The sequence below is a fragment of the Cenococcum geophilum genome (genome assembly GCF_001692895.1).
Source record: "Cenococcum geophilum 1.58 unplaced genomic scaffold K441scaffold_35, whole genome shotgun sequence".
Classification (NCBI taxonomy): Eukaryota; Fungi; Ascomycota; class Dothideomycetes; order Gloniales; family Gloniaceae; genus Cenococcum; species Cenococcum geophilum.
The window spans coordinates 1,428,521-1,444,894 of record NW_027137593.1 but is presented as its reverse complement, the minus strand read 5'-3'; the positions used below and the strand labels follow the sequence as shown (position 1 = coordinate 1,444,894).

Below are 16,374 nucleotides of genomic sequence, written 5' to 3'. Positions count from 1 at the left end.
AGATGTTTCGAGCCATCCGGTCCATGAATTCTTCTGGAATAATTCAGAGAGGGGGAAGAATGTCGCGACAGTTAGGACATTGCAATCGATATCTCATCCAGCCTTCAAGACACGGCGTATGAAATATGTGCCGACATGGGGTAACCATATACGCTCTCCGAGATAAGATGTTGCCACCGATGCCAGAGGTGCCTTCAACAGGGCCCCCAGCTGGTATTACTGACACCTCAATATCTTGGGTGCAGATAGTGCAGTCGAAAATTTTCTTGCCCTTTTCCTTCGACTCTCCTGGCTTTATGGCAGAAGGCGACACAGGATCATCTTCAGGCAATTGGGTAGATCCGATGGGCATGTTAGCGCCCTCCTCATCTTCCCGCAGGATAGGATGGTAATCGTAGGCGGGTGGCGCCCACCCTTCCCGGATAAAGAATCGTGGGCCAAGTATATCCTGGCTTAAAAGAGCCATGATCTGGATCCAGATCCATCCGACCAAGACCGATAGCGCTCGAAGGTCAGTTTGGGCAAAGAAGATGTTACCGGATACTGCGTAAAAATATGTGATAGGAATTAGTCGGACAGCGCTTTGGCCGATGACAAAGTCCCAACGTAAAGCTTTTCTGCAATTGCGCATGATGTTCCTGTATATTTGTGGACACCAGAAGGACAGATAAATGAATAGAAGAGTGTTGCTGTAAATAGAGCGAGCGGCGGTGGGCCAAGAGGTAGAGTGTAAAGTTAGAAAGCAAGTCACGAACAGGAGGAAGCAGTAGCGTGTATATAGAGCGCCAAGTTCAGCACCAGTTGGAGCGGTTCCAGCCGCGCCAGTAACTGCGACGTTTGTGTTCTCCGTTGCTTCATCTCCGTCTTGATCAGGTGGAAGAATGATAGGCGTTGTCCCGGTATCTACCCCAGGTCGATTTGCTGTAACTGGCAGTGGCAGGCTGTCACTACCTGCAGCTGATATGACTGGTCCCATTGGCTGCATATCTTGGGGTGTTCGGGCACTCATATAATTCGTGGCGGTTTCAGAGCCTTCCTGCCTTTCCTGCCGCCTCCGTTCAGTAGCCTGGACAGTCCAAATGTCCATCAGAAATCTCAACTCGAAAACCACCGAGAATAATGCGAGGAATGTAGTGGCATGCAAAGCGAGAAGCGATGTCCCAGAGTAGATGTGCATGAAAACAAGCGTTAAAAAGGCGAAGCCGTCCCCTAAAGCTAGCGTAGCTATTGTGTAAAAGCCAACACGGCTGCGTGTAGATGGTGTCGATGTTTCTTTCATTTGCCTCACGAGGAACATGAGTTGCACAGCTATCACAACGGCAAAAATGAGGGTACTACGTCTTGCCAAGCTCATGGATATGTCGAGTTTAGATCCCTTTAAATGAGAGCCTTCCTGCCGCGTGTAATCCGGAGGTCCCTTTGATTCTATGACGAACCCACAATCGGGCGAAAATGCAACCATAGACATAGACAACTGAGACGGACCAGGAAGGGGAGATCCGGTGGGATACCGCAGCTCATCTTCAATGAACTTTAGATAGTACGGATTACTGCTAGGGTATAGTTTGGAGGGAGAATGGAAGAGAACTGGATGCTGTTGTAAATACACTACATACTCGCAATGCAGCGCCGGTACTAGGCTGTCACTTGAGCCATCTACTGCAGAGGACCATGGATTCGATGTAACGACCGACCGAGATGTTTGACGTATAATCATATCTTGAATAGTAAGATTTAATATCTCTTGAGAGATAGAGTAGAGGTGCTCATTTAACGTGAGATGTGGAAGCGCAAAGATTCCGGAGAATCTAAGGTTGTGAGCACACAACATGCGGGAACAATGTGGAAAGAACTTACTTCTCGCTTGTAGTCGTTAGTAACATGCCCCCAAACTTGAGGAAATGTACACCATGAAGCGTAAATTCCCACCAGTCCCCCAGAGAGGTATCATCCCCAATGACCATGCGAGCGCTGATGTCAGAGATGGATTTATTCATATCTGCCCGTGTTCGTCCTTCTGCCTCATTGAAGTGGAGACGCACACTACCACCGGTGCCGGTGAGGTTTCTATCATAGTCTGAGAAAGGATAGGCGTTTTCCGGCAACATGGAGGAGATGTTGAGGTGCGGTGCAGGTAGACCATGGCCAACTTTTGACCGTACCCACTCCCCCTTTACGTGGCCAGTGACATTGTGGTATACGGCAGTATAGCTGGAGTCCTCTAGGGAGCCGTTTAACGATGCCTCGGTTTGCGCCCCTAGTAAAGCCACCGTTTGTTCCCTCACTCGCTGCTGAACAGGTTTGAACAGACTCCAGGCTAGCCCATCGTCATGTCTGAATCCTGTCAGATTTAACCAGCTTCCTTGTTCAGTATCAAAGCTTCCGTAATGGGTTTTGTTCAGAACATCCAGTGCGTCACGTTCTCGAGCGATGGCATCATCATACCGAGAGTGGGGACCGAAGGATTGTTGTTGCTGTTCTGCAGAATTCAAAAGAAATATGAGTATTAAGAATAGAATAAAGGGTCGAGGATCCCGCGTGTTCGCCATCTATCGCCCAGATTCAACGTCGCTAGCCATAGAGAGGGCTGGAGGAGAGAGGTGAGGACAATGTTGAGCGCATAGGGAAATCGTAAATGCTGGGCCTTATTACATAATACTCTACCTTATATTTCATTACAAGACTCAACCACGGTCGGGATTTCACACAGAAGTATTTAAACAATACTAAGTTTTCTAATTTGATTTCTGCATTCAATGCGTGTACTTAGGTGTGCTGAGAGGAATTGCGGTAGCCTTGCTTCCAGCGGACTGAGGGTTTCACGAGAAGCTGAAAGCCAAAAATTCCAAAGCGGACTTTGAGGGAATACCATCACCGAACACCAACCCAATGCCGTTAAAGACTCTAGAAATGACAGAAGTGGCAAAGTTTATACCACGGAAACAAATCCCTTATAACCGCTCTCCATGTCGTTAATTACCATACATGGCTGCTAGGCCAGGTGGAGACCCTTCGAGATCTACTCGTTCTACGCCGTGCTTAATGTCATTACTGTCACGAACGAGATTCGCAAAGTACTTCCTCGCTACTTCTGCCTCCGTCCTAAATTTAGCTGTTTCTTCCTTCTTGATCTGCAGCTTCTCTACACTTCGCTGCAGGCCGATGCGAAGGTCATTTGCAGGTCCCTTAAGCGCCCTGCGGACTTCTGAGCTGATGCGCAATGCGTTTGTATGAGTATAGTCAAGCACAGCGAGTTGGGTAGACAGCTTAGCACTCAGCCGACGGGGTAGTGATCGAGGTATAGAAGTCAGTGCGTAGGAGACCCCAATAACCACTATAATGAAAGTTAGCCATGAACACAAGACAAAAAAAGTACCCTCTTACTAGTCGCTATAAGGCCAGGAAGGATTAGCCTCCGCATGTTGTTAGAGCCCATGATCTTCATAGCACCGAGAGCACCATCGAGCCAACCAACGCCTCCGACCATCCTACTGCCAATGACGCCCGCAACTGTCATTGCCATGCCTGTCCCTGCAACCTTTTCCTGCCGCTCCCACAAGTTTGCTACGTCGAAAAAATCCCATAACTCAACGTCTACGTCAACTTGTCGTGCGAGAGCATGCATAGGCTTCCTAAACATCCTTTCAGGAAGAAACATAACGTCAGCGTATAGTTTGTTACCGAGGTGGAGAATCCCCAGGCTTTTGATTCCATTGAAGCCTTGCACTGCTCGATTGCGGGCATGCTCTTCGCACAATCTCGCAGTCTCCGAAATTTCTTGGAGCATAGCGTCTCTGATATCTTCAGCGTACTGATAGGCACTCAGTAGACCAGGGTAAGGTATTCCAAGGTCCCGTTCCGCAATTTGTTCAATTGAGCTGTTGAGTGTGTCCCTAGTATACCCGTAGACCTGGGAGGTAACTTCTTCGACCGTATGGTCAACAGCCTCGCCAGCTTCAGTCCTCGATTTCTTAGACTGTTCATATGCTGGCTCTAGTTCATCCAGTTCCTTGCGCACGCGGTCCAGCTCTCCCTGGGCAACATCCCGATTGACCGAGGCAAGGCTGTTAATGTCACTGAGAACGTTCATAAGGTACGTTTTAGCAGGGGCCAATTTTGACCGTGCGCGTTTCTCGAGAACAAATCGCCGCAAAGAGGCTTCGAGTTCTTCAAAGTCCCGTATTTTCTCACGCTCCTTGCCTTTGCCTTTCCCTCCGGGGGAACCGGGCTCACCATGCTTGCCCTTCAGCTCATCATCGTCATCATCGTCGTCGTCTCCATCATCGGGTTCATCACTAAGTCCATTGAAGCCAGAGCCAGTGGAGCCAGAAGACCCGCCATCACCTCCCTGAAGACCCGTTGTGGCGACAGGAATGGCATTGCTAGAAACAAAGTGAACAAGTTCGGCGGATTCTTTGAACGTTGCGGGACTCAAATGTGCCACTTGTTTTAATATCATCTCCTGGCATCTCTTTTTATCTCTGATGTTGTCAAATCCGTTTACCACCATGAAAATATAAGCCTTTTCGCGGGCAGCATTGAATATAAATTCTTTAGCAGATAAAGTGAAGTGATTTGCTGCAGAAACCACGAAAACAACGACGTCGATCTCTTCCTGCCTAGCGAATACTGCTGTGGTCTTCAACGAGTCGTTATTTAATCCCGGGGCGTCGATAAGTGCTATGTCCACGACGCCATTGTTAAGCAGAGATTCGTCCACAGAGCGTATATCTTTGACATATATTTTGCATTGTGAGAAGTGTTCATTGTCCGTCACAATTCTCTCGAGCTCATTTAAAGAGAAGACCGTGTAAGTACTCTCGTCATGCCGATTATACACGGACCCGATGGGGACCCCGTGAACTTCTTCAATACTGCCGTTCTCCCTGAAGTCAAGCACTTCACAAAATATGCTGGTGCATGGTTGCTGGTCCTCTGGAAGAACCTTCCTACGCAGCAGAGCGTTACAGAACGTCGACTTTCCAGCGTTAAGGTCTCCAGTTACGAGGACCTTACTTGAAGTGTCTTCGATTCTTTCCTTTAGAGCATATAGATGTCGGATACTTTGTTGGATTTGGCCATCAAGCAAGGATGCTATTGAGCCTTTTTCTAGCGAGTGAACAAGATCCGTCTGGTTTCGGCCTCCCATCTTCAATTCTAGTTTTAAAACTGAAAAGTCATGGGCAAGCTGTGGAGAAACTAGTCTGGGTTCTGTAACTGGTTTTCGAGCCGCGGCAGAGCTGGATTCGGCGTGGGTAGAGTCCTCGCCAAGAGAAGTACCTGCACGCCGGGGACCTGGAGGCCTTGGTGGGCCCTGCTCTAGATCAAGGTGGCTGTTAAGTGTTGATTGGGTGTGGTGAAGGTCGGGGCGGGGGTCGTTGCGTGATTGAGATAGCGGTGAAGGATCTGTTTGAACTGAAGGGTAATGTGCAGGCCACTTTAAGTTCATATCTTGGAATTTCCTTAAGGTATCAATAGTACCGTGAATTGCACGGCCCAGTGCTATCTTATTCTGGTTGCTAGTTTTGGTTAGTACGAGAGAATATCGATTGGATGGAGGTGACTATACTAGTAGAGTTGTAGAACATGGCTCGCAACTGTTCGTCTTTCGTTTTCAACTGCGAACACATAATTAGTCCTAGCTACATAAAATTATTATTATGGGCTGTATATGCGTACCGCTAGGATTGTTCCCACCCGGCAGAACGGGCGTATGGCTTGGTGTTGGCCGGTCGCTCGTGAGTCCCGGGTGCCACCCTCGACTGAGGCTCTCCCCGTCTGCCAGACTTCCTCCATACCCAGAATCATCATCAAGCATCGCAACAAGGCGTGCCGCAGCTTCGGGGGTCGAACCCGACCCAACTGTCATGTAATTGGGACGACTGGGTGCATGATGAGGAAGAATAGAGCCTGGTTGTGGGTCCGCGGTGCGGCAGGAAGAGCCTTCTGGGGCATGACCATCATCTGAATGGCGATCTGGGTTCATTGCGACTGCAGCGGAACATGCGTTGGGGGGTAAAGATGCATGTCGTGAGATGTAGAGGAAGAGAGGAATGCGGGATTGATGATGCGCGGACGTTTTTCGGTGGCGACGAATGCCAAGGCGACTTTCGCGGCTGTACGCTTGGAGTTATGCCGCTATCTTTACGAATGCCACCACAAATTAAAGGGTAAGCAATCGTTAATCTAATAAGTTATAAATCTAATATAAATACGCTAACATAACATCTTTGAAGATATCTAGAGCTCTGTGTCGAGACTTTGAAAATTGCAGGGCGTTCTAATTTGAGCTTAGGTCGGTAGGCCATTAAGAAGCAAGCCAGCCTCCGACTTCATAGCCTTATCACCGCAGCAAGCCACCAAACCCAATACCACTGCGGTTCAACACATTAGATATACCCCACACATTGCACCTCCTGCATATTCAATATCTGAAGCTTGGGCAAGATGAATGTCAGGATAGCGATCTCACTACCTTCTTGATCAGCCTACTGACAGTGCCATCAGATCGTTGAGTGGGCCTTTGGCAAGCGCATGACACCAGCTGAGCGGCTGCGGAAGCATCAGAGAGCCCTTGAAAAGACTCAGCGAGAGTTGGATCGAGAAAGGGTCAAACTAGAGAATCAGGAGAAGAAGCTAGTCCAGGACATCAAGAAGAGCGCAAAAAATGGACAAATGGGACCTCTCAGAATTCAGGCAAAGGACTTGGTGCGGACCAGAAGGTACGGATTACGAGTCGCCAGCGCTTTCGTCATACTAAAGGCATTCATTTCTTTGGACACCATGCTTACGATCACTGTCGCCTCTAGGTACATTCAAAAGTTCTATCAAATGCGGACTCAGCTACAAGCAATCTCGTTGAGGATACAGGTTTATATCTTTGGTTCCTTTTTTACGAAGCAATTCTTATTTAATTTATAGACGGTGCGGAGCAACGAACAAATGATGCAGTCTATGAAAGGCGCTACTAGTATATCATCCACTTGTTCGTTCAACTATACTAATGCTAATACCGTAATCCAGCCTTGTTAGGTAGCATGAACCGCCAAATGAATCTCCCAGCTCTTCAGCGAATCGCTATGGAGTTTGAAAAGGAAAACGACATTATGGACCAGCGACAGGAGATGATGGACGACGCTATTGATGATGTCACAGGGCTGGAAGATGAGGAGGAGGGGGAGGAAGTTGTTAATCAAGTTCTGGATGAGATAGGGATAGATCTTGGACAAGCCGTACGTCTGATGGCGTTCTTTACAATCTCTGTGCTGACAAATGTCCTATAGCTCGGAGAAACTCCGTCTGGATTACAGAAGACCACCGTTGCAGATGGAAGAGTGGCACAGGTTGTTGGGGGAGACCCAGGTGACGATGACCTCCAGGCCAGGCTGGATAGTCTTCGACGATGAAAATATTTTGAAGTCACGTTTAGTATGGTAGGCTTGCACCGGAGCCATGGCGTTTAGGAGTCGAATGACAGCGAAGGGTAGATCTAAGCCGACAGCTGGAAATTTAGAAAGAGGCTTTCCCAGCTTTCTGGGTCTTGACTTGATGATCTGCTGCGTTTGATGCGTAAAGAAACATATGTGTTGCTACCTATCTATCCGAGACCTTATATAGCGGTTTTAGTCGAATGCTATAAGGCACGCTGTACGTATATTGTAGCACTATAAGTGCGCCTGTATCATTTTAAGTTATATCCTGTTATTTCGTGCTATAGGGAGGATTCCACTACGATGCTATATTATGGAGCCGAGCTGTGATGGGAGAGCAACGGAATACTCACTGTTCTGTGACAGGCAAGATGTATCGAAGCCTGCGGGTTTTGACCTTACGTTAAAATGGCCTGAAGCCACATGATTGAAAACCGAAGACGGGCACTTCACCGCATTGCCCGTGGAACAATGTCAGTGAACATTTCTTAATAGCGCTGTTAGCGCGGATCCATGACATGAACCATTGCCGTAGGTGATCGTTAGCCTGCCTTTCAGCAAACCTGAAGTCACGGCAGATGCCTGAAAGCCGCCCTGCATCTCTCAAATTCAGCACTGCCACTTTTCGGTCTGTCTTTGTCTGCCTTGGCCGATTCCTGCTAGTACTCGATTGCACCGCCACGAGTTGAGGCTATTCGGAGATCTAACCTCCCCACTACTCGCTCTAAGGAACAAATCCTCCTAGGTCCTTCGCAACCCCTCCTCCATCTCCTCAGAACTGCACGCGCTTTGTCAACCGCCCATTCGTCAACTTCTACAATAGCCCTCCAAAAAGTAGACGCAAGAACTTGCGCCAGACTGCCGCTCTGCCATTCTCCACACCCTTCAAAGTGCACCACCTTTTGCGTACGTCATTTTGCTAGTCCCGGATCTGCAGTGCAGGGTCCGTCTTCTTGCTATTCCACGTCCGCCACATAAACCTATTATTGCCTTAGGGATGCGAAGCCTGCCTTGATCAAATTGTTAGTTCAATAGGCTTGCAAACACCCCGACGATTTGCGCGTTGGTGGAGCCTGGGATTCCGCGATAGAGCCTTTGATCGTTCTTCCGCTTCCTTACATACCCTGTGCATCGTCATCTCCGGCCTCCGTTTCCCGCAAAATAGAGACCATTCCGATGAACCCTGCTGACTCTATTCTCCCAAATAGACATACAGCTTATTATCACTTTTTCCGGAGTGCCCGCTGTCCGACGACTCTTAGACGCTACAATCTAGCCGCCACCGACGTAGTAGCCTAAGCGCGTGTAGTTTCGATCTACGGTACTCAAGCAGAGTTCTATTTCAGAGTTATCAACCTGGCAGGAAGTAAGCGCAGGAGTTTCTCCAGCCAAGGGGGACTGTTGAACAGGATGTTTGGCACCTCTGCCACACCTGGAAAGGAAGATGAGACCGCTGTGGACTCTACTTCCATAACGGACGTACAAAAGCCACCTAACACTGTTGTTTCCAATGACCCAAATAATGGAGGTGAAAAAAGGTCCAGCGGTAGTGGTAGTCCCTCGAGTCGGAAAGCAAATGATGATAGCAATCCCAGCGGTGAAAAGAAGAGGAGGAGTAGTGGAGTCTCACGAGCGAGAGATATGCTTTCTAGTGCGAAGCAGTCGCTTCATCTCCATGGATCTTCCCCTACATCGCCGTCCAATAACTCAGACAAAACTCCGCAAACGCCCATACAAAAGCTCGGCAAGTCGGACCCTGCACTCAGTGTACCTCAGGGCTCTTTGAACAACTCTGCAGGCGAGTCGGCACCTGGCCCAAGGTCAACGTTCAGGGTTGGTGTGACCGAAGATAAGAACAAGAAATGTCGCAGAACCATGGAGGATACTCATGCGTATCTTTACAACTTTTTGAGCACACCCGCACCCGCTTATGGCCCAGACACTGCTTCTAGGAGTAGAAATTCGGTCTCTGACTCTAGTTCTAGTCTATCAGATCCTGCCGTACAGCCGGTTGTGGAGACTGACAATGGCTATTTTGCGATTTTTGACGGACATGCAGGCACTTTTGCGGCAGATTGGTGTGGGAAGAAATTGCATCTTTTGCTAGAAGACACAATTCGGAAGAACCCTAATACTCCAATTCCCGAACTTCTGGACCAAACTTTTACCGCCGTTGATCAACAACTTGAGAAGCTTCCTTTGAAAAATAGCGGATGCACTGCAGTGATAGCTGTTCTTAGATGGGAGGACAGGGTCCCGAATTCTCAGTCCAGCACTGGGTCCATTCTCTATGCTCCAGCAGCCGTGGCAGCAGTTAGGAGTGCTCCTGAGTCCACTGGGGCCCAGGCTTTAGCATCAGAAATACCCGTCTCATCTCAAACAAACCCTGATATCACATCCGCTACCCCCGCCTACCCAGAATCACGTATTGAGCATCCTTCAGAAGCAAAACTTCGGGACAGCGCTAGCCGTCAGCGGGTGCTTTATACTGCTAATGTTGGTGATGCGCGCATAGTCCTTTGCCGTAATGGTAGAGCTCTTCGACTGTCCTACGATCATAAGGGTAGCGATGAGAACGAGGGACGACGTGTAGCTAGCGCAGGCGGCCTAATCCTGAACAACCGCGTGAACGGTGTTTTGGCTGTTACACGAGCGCTTGGGGATGCCTATATGAAGGATCTTGTGACTGGACACCCGTACACTACCGAAACAGTGATCCAGGCGGACCAAGATGAGTTTTTAATATTAGCATGTGATGGGGTACGCCTATTTCCATTTATTCACCTAGTTTGGTGTATACTAACACCTTACCTATCTAGTTGTGGGATGTTTGCTCCGACCAGGAAGCTGTAGATTTGGTTCGCCATATTCAGGACCCTCAAGCCGCATCAAAACAACTAGTTGATCACGCGCTTGCACGATTCTCTACCGACAATTTATCATGCATGATAGTACGATTCGACAACAAAGCACTGAAACAACGCAGGAATGAATCATCTATGGGGGTCGATGGGGATCAGTTCAGTACGAAAGGTGGCATCAGCGAAGCAGACGCTATAGTTTCGCAAGCAAGGAAGCAGCTAGGCGACTCTGGCGAGACCGTTGAAAAGGTTGTCGCTGATATGATTATGGAGGAATCAGAGCCGGGGCCTGAGCTAAATGCGGAGGCTCTAAAAACAGCCCAGAAGAGTAGCTGAGGCCTTAGTTTGGCGCCTGGCTGTTTCTCTTTCCTTCTTCCTCTCTTGATGCTGGAATTTGCTTCGCTTCGTGACTATTTGAGATGGGGTGTCACAGATATTGACCTGAGTTCCTTCATAGTTATTATGTCTATCCGTGCATGATTTATGCTAAAAGGCCACCATATTTCTCGACTGCTGTTTAAGTTTTCCTTTGTTTTAACCAATTCAGCGTTCAAATTTGTTCGGGCATGAGTGGGGCGTTGCGAGGCTGTACGATGCTGGATTGTGTGGGCTTCACATTCGCTAGAATATGTGGTATCTTGGAGATGGATAGGAATATACGGGTTGTTATGCGTGCTCGAAATGACAGTGTTGAGTCTTTACATGCCTTATTGTGACCCACAGTTCCTGAGAAAGGTGCTCCTTTTACCGAGCCGGCCAAGGGCTCTAGATTCAATCAAGTCTTGGCAAAATGAAACCGTGGATTAATCAATTGATTGCAACTTAGTATTATGATAATAAAGCTTAGATTTTATATATAATCTGTTCCTATTGTAGCTTGATTCGATCGAGGTGTTCCTGCCAGCAAGGCCTATGCGCGGAGATGTGTATATTGTATAATAGGTTGTAGAGACGATTGTTAATGTTTTGGTGTTCGTGCACGGGCCACATTTGAAAGAGCACATGGGATAGCATTAGGTTATATTAACACCCTGCACGACCTCCTCAGTAAATGAAACTGTAGGGCGTAATGCTAAAATCCATAATCAGTGGAGCGCGGGCTCAGTTTTCTATGGTTACAACCGAGCCTAATACCGCGGAGAAAATAGTCATGGCATATAAATATGGATTAATTGTTTTTATCTGCAATTTATCTTATCGCATGCGCCGCTGATAAAGGCGCTATCGTAAGCGAACCAACCAAAAATACTATAAGCTAAAAACTCTTTATCTTCTCTATCGCCTCCACGTTACGGCAATATCGTAGCTTTATTTTATAAGAAGTTAGATATAGGCAATCGGTCGGTTTTAGTTTAAAATCCACGAAGATGTATCTCGCCCCCTAGTATTCTTAGTATGGAGTTATAATCTATAAATATATAGATATAATTACCTGAAGAATCTATTGCATTAATAAAATATATAATAACTCTCATGGTCAGGACGTCGCTCGTAGAAATATACAAAATTCGATTTTTAAAACCTTTAGTTTGTACCAAAATGAGGCCCATAAGCTCTCAGACTCTCGGTGTAAGGGCTCTTTTGGCCCCTCACTCGGGTGCACGCCCCGGGGCTCTTAGGGGCTGCCAAGGCTAGCCTTCGGCCCTTGGCACCTCCTTATAAGCTCCTCGGGCTTGCAGCCCTCCTGTCCTCATCGGTGCGTCTCTGTACGAGGCTATTGCCATACCTTTACCATATCATCCTCTCTTCCATCGACTCTCCGTGACTCATGCTCGGCTTGCCTGCTCCCTACCGTACACCTAGGCAAATATGCCTCACACTCCGGGAGAATTCGTTTGCTAATAAGGAGCAGTATGCCCGCACGTGCGCTTAGTGCACGTACCAATGAGGGTCTGATTTATGAGATAATCTGCAATGCCCTTGCATTAGGCTTGACTGCATCTTTCCAACAAGACTTACCCGACGCTTGGCGAACTTCACGGATTTACGCCCCGTTTATATGCAAATATTTTTTCACCTGCTGATATTACGAAAATCGCTCCATAGAATTATAGATAACTCTCCGCTTACGCCATGAATCTATCTCGCACCCCTCTGAAAGCTGTGGTGGAGGCCCTGATAGAATTTCAAGCTCTGCGTCTGCGTAGAGGCGTCGAGCTTTGCAAGAGCTTTGAGAGAGCTCTGCGAAAGGGGTAACGTGCACGGAGCTCTATATGGAGGACAAAGCTCTATTAAACGCTCTACTAAACGCTCTACCAAAGCCTCTACAAGAGCTCTACCCACGCAGTGAATTGGCCACGCAGTGAATGGAGCACGCAGCGCGCAGGGAGGTCCAAGGGGGTCTCCCCCTTGAGCTCAAAACTCTACTTGGAGCTCCACTCGAAGCTTGACACAGAACTCCAAAGTTCTACTAACACGCAGCACTAATATACTAGGAAGTCTCTATAATCGTCTCTAAGAGCGGCTCTATAATTGCTCATATAATCGTCTATATAAGCGTCTCTACGACTGTAAGGGATATTATTGCGGACACCTCGGGTTGCCCTCAGGACAACCCCCGGACGCCCCTCGGATGGTCGCCGGTCACGTGCCGGAGGCACGTGCCCGTAGTATATAGTCTCCACGATCCCAGAGGCCTTACCTCCTCAAGGATTCGTCTCTCTCACCAATCTATCTTGTTCCAATCGTGTCCTTATAGCCCCCTGTCTACAAGATCCCCTCACAACGACCGTCTCTACAAATGTCCGTACAAATGCCTATATAAAGCTCTGCTTAAAACTCTATACAAAGCCGTTTACAAGGCCTTCAAAAACAAGCCTAAATACAAGTTCTATAGAGAAGCTCTGCACGAGGCTCTGCACAAAACCTTATGTTTAGGAAAGCTGCGGAGTAGGGAGCCGCGCAGCGCGACGGAGGTATATCTACTATTTATAATAATATATCTTATGCCTTAATATAGGGCTCTAATATATATAGGGAGGGAGATAATTACTTAAGGTATCTATTATATTAAGCATATATAGTATAACTATTATGTGTTACGGCACTGGCAGAACTTGGCAGAACTTCGCGGTCACGTGACTAGAGGGCCGCATAAAAGAACCCTACTTCGACCGGCGCTGCTCTTCTTCTCCTTTCCTTTCTTTAGCTTTAGATCCTCATTTATAGACTACCAATTATATAGGCTTGCGCGTCCCTCTTGCCGTATTTGTGCCTTAATTAACTAAGTCGCTAATATTATCTAAAGCTTAACTACCCTTTTTTTCTAAGAAGGAACTTAAATATATCTACGGACTATAAACTAGAACAGAATATAGAATTAGACCTAAAGAATATTACTAGAACTAAAAGAACAAAAAAGAATAATAAGACCTATAGAATACGCATAGACCAGAACCCCTATAGAATCCTACTAGAGGTTACCCTAACAACTGTACTATAATGCTAAGAAATATAGCAGCCGGCAAAGCAGCCGTAAGACCCTTAAATACCTCTAATAGTGAAATAGTAACTAACTTAAACTCCTAAGTAGAGCTTATAGCAGCTAATGCCGAAATTAAATAACTTTAAGAGCTACTTAAAGCTAGAGAACCCTCTACGCCTAGTAAGGAATTATCAGATACCTAGAGACTTGCTATAGTTCTTAAGGCTCTAGCCTAACATATAGCATTAGCATTATTGCGGTCCGTAAAGGTTACGGACCCCCTATTACTTACAGACGGAACCAACCCTATATTTAATAATTAGAAGCTTTAATTATAGAATAAGCTTAAAGTTAATACGGACTACTTCCCTACCACTTAGGCTAAAATAGCCTACGTCTTCGGCCGTACCGGCGGGGACGCACAGACGCACCTACGTCCGCGGTACGCATAGGACTTAGTAGAGCCCTTCCTCTCTAAAAAAGAGATAATCGTCTACCTATCTTCTATTTATAAGGACCCCTTTAAAGTATAAAACGCCTAACTTAATTATAAAAGCCTAAATATGAAAATGATAGAGACCTTCTTAGCCTTTTAGACCCGCTTTTTACACCTAGCTGGCCAGGCTTAAATTCCCTAGGAAGATCTAATGCTAAACCTATTTAATAAGCTTACCCTAGACCTATAGCGAGCCGTACTACTAGTTTTTACTACTGTATAGACGCTAAAGGAACTTATAGACTAGTGCTTAGCTATTAACTAAGGCCTCCGCCGAATTAAAGTATACGCCAAATAGTATAAAGCTAGAAACCCTTTAAATTAGACTATAAGTAATATAAGAACGGCCTATAATACCCTAGCACAATTGGTAACCCCCGCAGCACCACCTGTATAGCCTACCGCCAATTTAGCAGCTAGCCGTACGGCTAGCCCTACCATAGGTCCGGCAAATGCTCGGCCTATATATAGTAACCCCTATATATAGGCCCTTAGTAATTAAGGAGCTTACTTCTCTTATAGACAGAAAGGTTACTATATAAAGGATTGCCTAATAAACGCGAAAGTGGACAAGGTTCTATTAATTTAGGAGGATAGCGCAGAGTTAGAAAAAGAAGAACCCTAGAGAAAGACTCCTTTCTAGGGTTAAAAGGGATTAACATGTTAGATATTAATCTAGGTTAGCTAGTTAGTAAAAGAAGCTGCACTATCCCTTATACTTTATTCCGTAATAGATACTAAGTTTTAACCTCTACTTTAGCTAACTCTAGAGTAAATACCTTTACCTTAATAGACACCTAGTATGCTGTAAAGCTGGTTAACTTCCTAAATATACCTATTAAAAAACTACCTAAACCAATTCCTATCCGCGGGTATAATGGGCGGATAGGACCACCTATTATAACTATCTTATAGATTTACCTCTGTGTTAATAAACAAAGGTAGTATAACGCCCCCTTCCTTATTACGGACCTAGGTAGCTATAATATAATCTTAAGGCGAAAATGGCTAGCCTATTTAGGCTTACAGCTTAATATATAGAGTAGACGGCTTACCTAGCCCAAAACCCTACCCCTAACCCCTTCCTTTATAAAAGAAATTAGCATTATAATAGAAAACCTTATACAGCCCTAGATTAATACTATTTACTAGGCCAATGCTATGCGTAAGGACTAGGCCTTTAAGAAAGATATATAGCTTAATTCGCAACGGATCTATATACTACGTTGCCCCCAGACTACCTATATTACGCCACCCATATTAAAGACCTAGGGAGTTAGTAGTAACCCAGAAAAGCCCCCTATAAAGAGCTTAGGCCCTATATAGCTACAAAAAATAGCAAGGGATATCGGACGTTATACTAAACTAATAAATTAAAGGGATAACCTGCGGAAGATAGAATAGGAGCTAAGAAAGATTATAAACCCTAGACCGTAAAATACGGTCCGGAAAACGGCTATAAGGAAACCAGTAGACCTCCCACCAGTTAATATCTGCTGTATTAGTACCATAGGATTCTACCAGAACTTAGTTCAGCCTAATACCGTCGCCTTTATAACGAGCTTATATAAAATTAATCAAATAATTAAAGAAAAAAAAAATAAGCTTAGCGGACAAGAAAGCGAGCTTATAGATAAGGAACTAGTAAAACAAAAGCTGCCCTATTAACACCAGAAATTTAAGAACATATTCTCTAAAGTAGTATCCAATATACTTCCACCTCACTAACTATATAACTATAAGATTGAGATTAAGTAGGGCAAAAAAAACACCCTTAGCTTTAGCCCCCTTTATAAGCAGTCTATTACCGAATTATAGGCCATAAAGTAGTATCTTATTAATAACCTAAATAAGGGCTTTATTAAGCCTAGCTAAGCCCCTTTTGCCTTATCTATTCTCTTTATTAAAAAGCCAAATAGAGGACTCCGCTTCTATATTAACTACTATAAGCTAAATAATATAACCCATAAGGATCGCTATCTACTACCTCTATTTAATAAGACTTTAGCCTAAATAAGTAGAGCTAAGGTCTTTATAAAGCTTAATATCCGCTAGGCCTTTTACTAAATTAAGATAAACTCTGGGTCTAAAGATCTTACTTATAACGGAACCTTATAGCAAGAACTATAATGGGCTCGTTATTAGGCTAGGTATATAGGAAAT

The 16,374-nt window shown here is 45.9% G+C and overlaps 3 protein-coding genes across 3 annotated transcripts; 2 read left to right on the top strand and 1 right to left on the bottom strand.

Moving 5' to 3' along the window:
• Window positions 1-43: 43 nt before the first annotated feature.
• On the bottom strand, window positions 44-6,041 carry K441DRAFT_706977 (uncharacterized protein; the record flags this gene model as incomplete). The annotated part of the gene is made up of 7 exons (XM_067653697.1): window positions 5,680-6,041; window positions 5,570-5,618; window positions 3,385-5,519; window positions 3,024-3,334; window positions 1,858-2,549; window positions 1,552-1,808; window positions 44-1,521 (listed from the first exon to the last, which is right to left on the bottom strand). The coding sequence occupies exons 1-7, from the start codon at window positions 5,984-5,986 to the stop codon at window positions 44-46; spliced, it is 5,229 nt and encodes a 1,742-aa protein (XP_067501440.1). The 5' UTR covers window positions 5,987-6,041.
• A 101-nt stretch (window positions 6,042-6,142) lies between these two features.
• K441DRAFT_698178 (SNF7 family protein) lies at window positions 6,143-7,729 on the top strand. The gene is made up of 7 exons (XM_067653043.1): window positions 6,143-6,170; window positions 6,237-6,453; window positions 6,508-6,722; window positions 6,810-6,870; window positions 6,922-6,985; window positions 7,024-7,232; window positions 7,284-7,729. Exons 2-7 carry the CDS (start codon window positions 6,448-6,450, stop codon window positions 7,404-7,406), a joined length of 678 nt encoding a protein of 225 aa, XP_067501439.1. The 5' UTR covers window positions 6,143-6,170; window positions 6,237-6,447; the 3' UTR covers window positions 7,407-7,729.
• Window positions 7,730-7,853: 124 nt separating this feature from the next.
• K441DRAFT_728136 (PP2C-domain-containing protein) lies at window positions 7,854-10,996 on the top strand (the record flags this gene model as incomplete). The annotated part of the gene is made up of 4 exons (XM_067654172.1): window positions 7,854-7,903; window positions 8,176-8,336; window positions 8,740-10,190; window positions 10,250-10,996. 4 exons carry the CDS (start codon window positions 7,854-7,856, stop codon window positions 10,625-10,627), a joined length of 2,040 nt encoding a protein of 679 aa, XP_067501438.1. The 3' UTR covers window positions 10,628-10,996.
• Between the last annotated feature and the right edge of the window lie 5,378 nt (window positions 10,997-16,374).

Coding starts and splice junctions, on each gene's coding strand:
- K441DRAFT_698178 (XM_067653043.1), top strand. Junction 6,871..6,921: donor CAATCTCGTTGAGGATACAG/GTTTATATCTTT, acceptor TTTAATTTATAG/ACGGTGCGGAGCAACGAACA. Junction 7,233..7,283: donor GGATAGATCTTGGACAAGCC/GTACGTCTGATG, acceptor AATGTCCTATAG/CTCGGAGAAACTCCGTCTGG.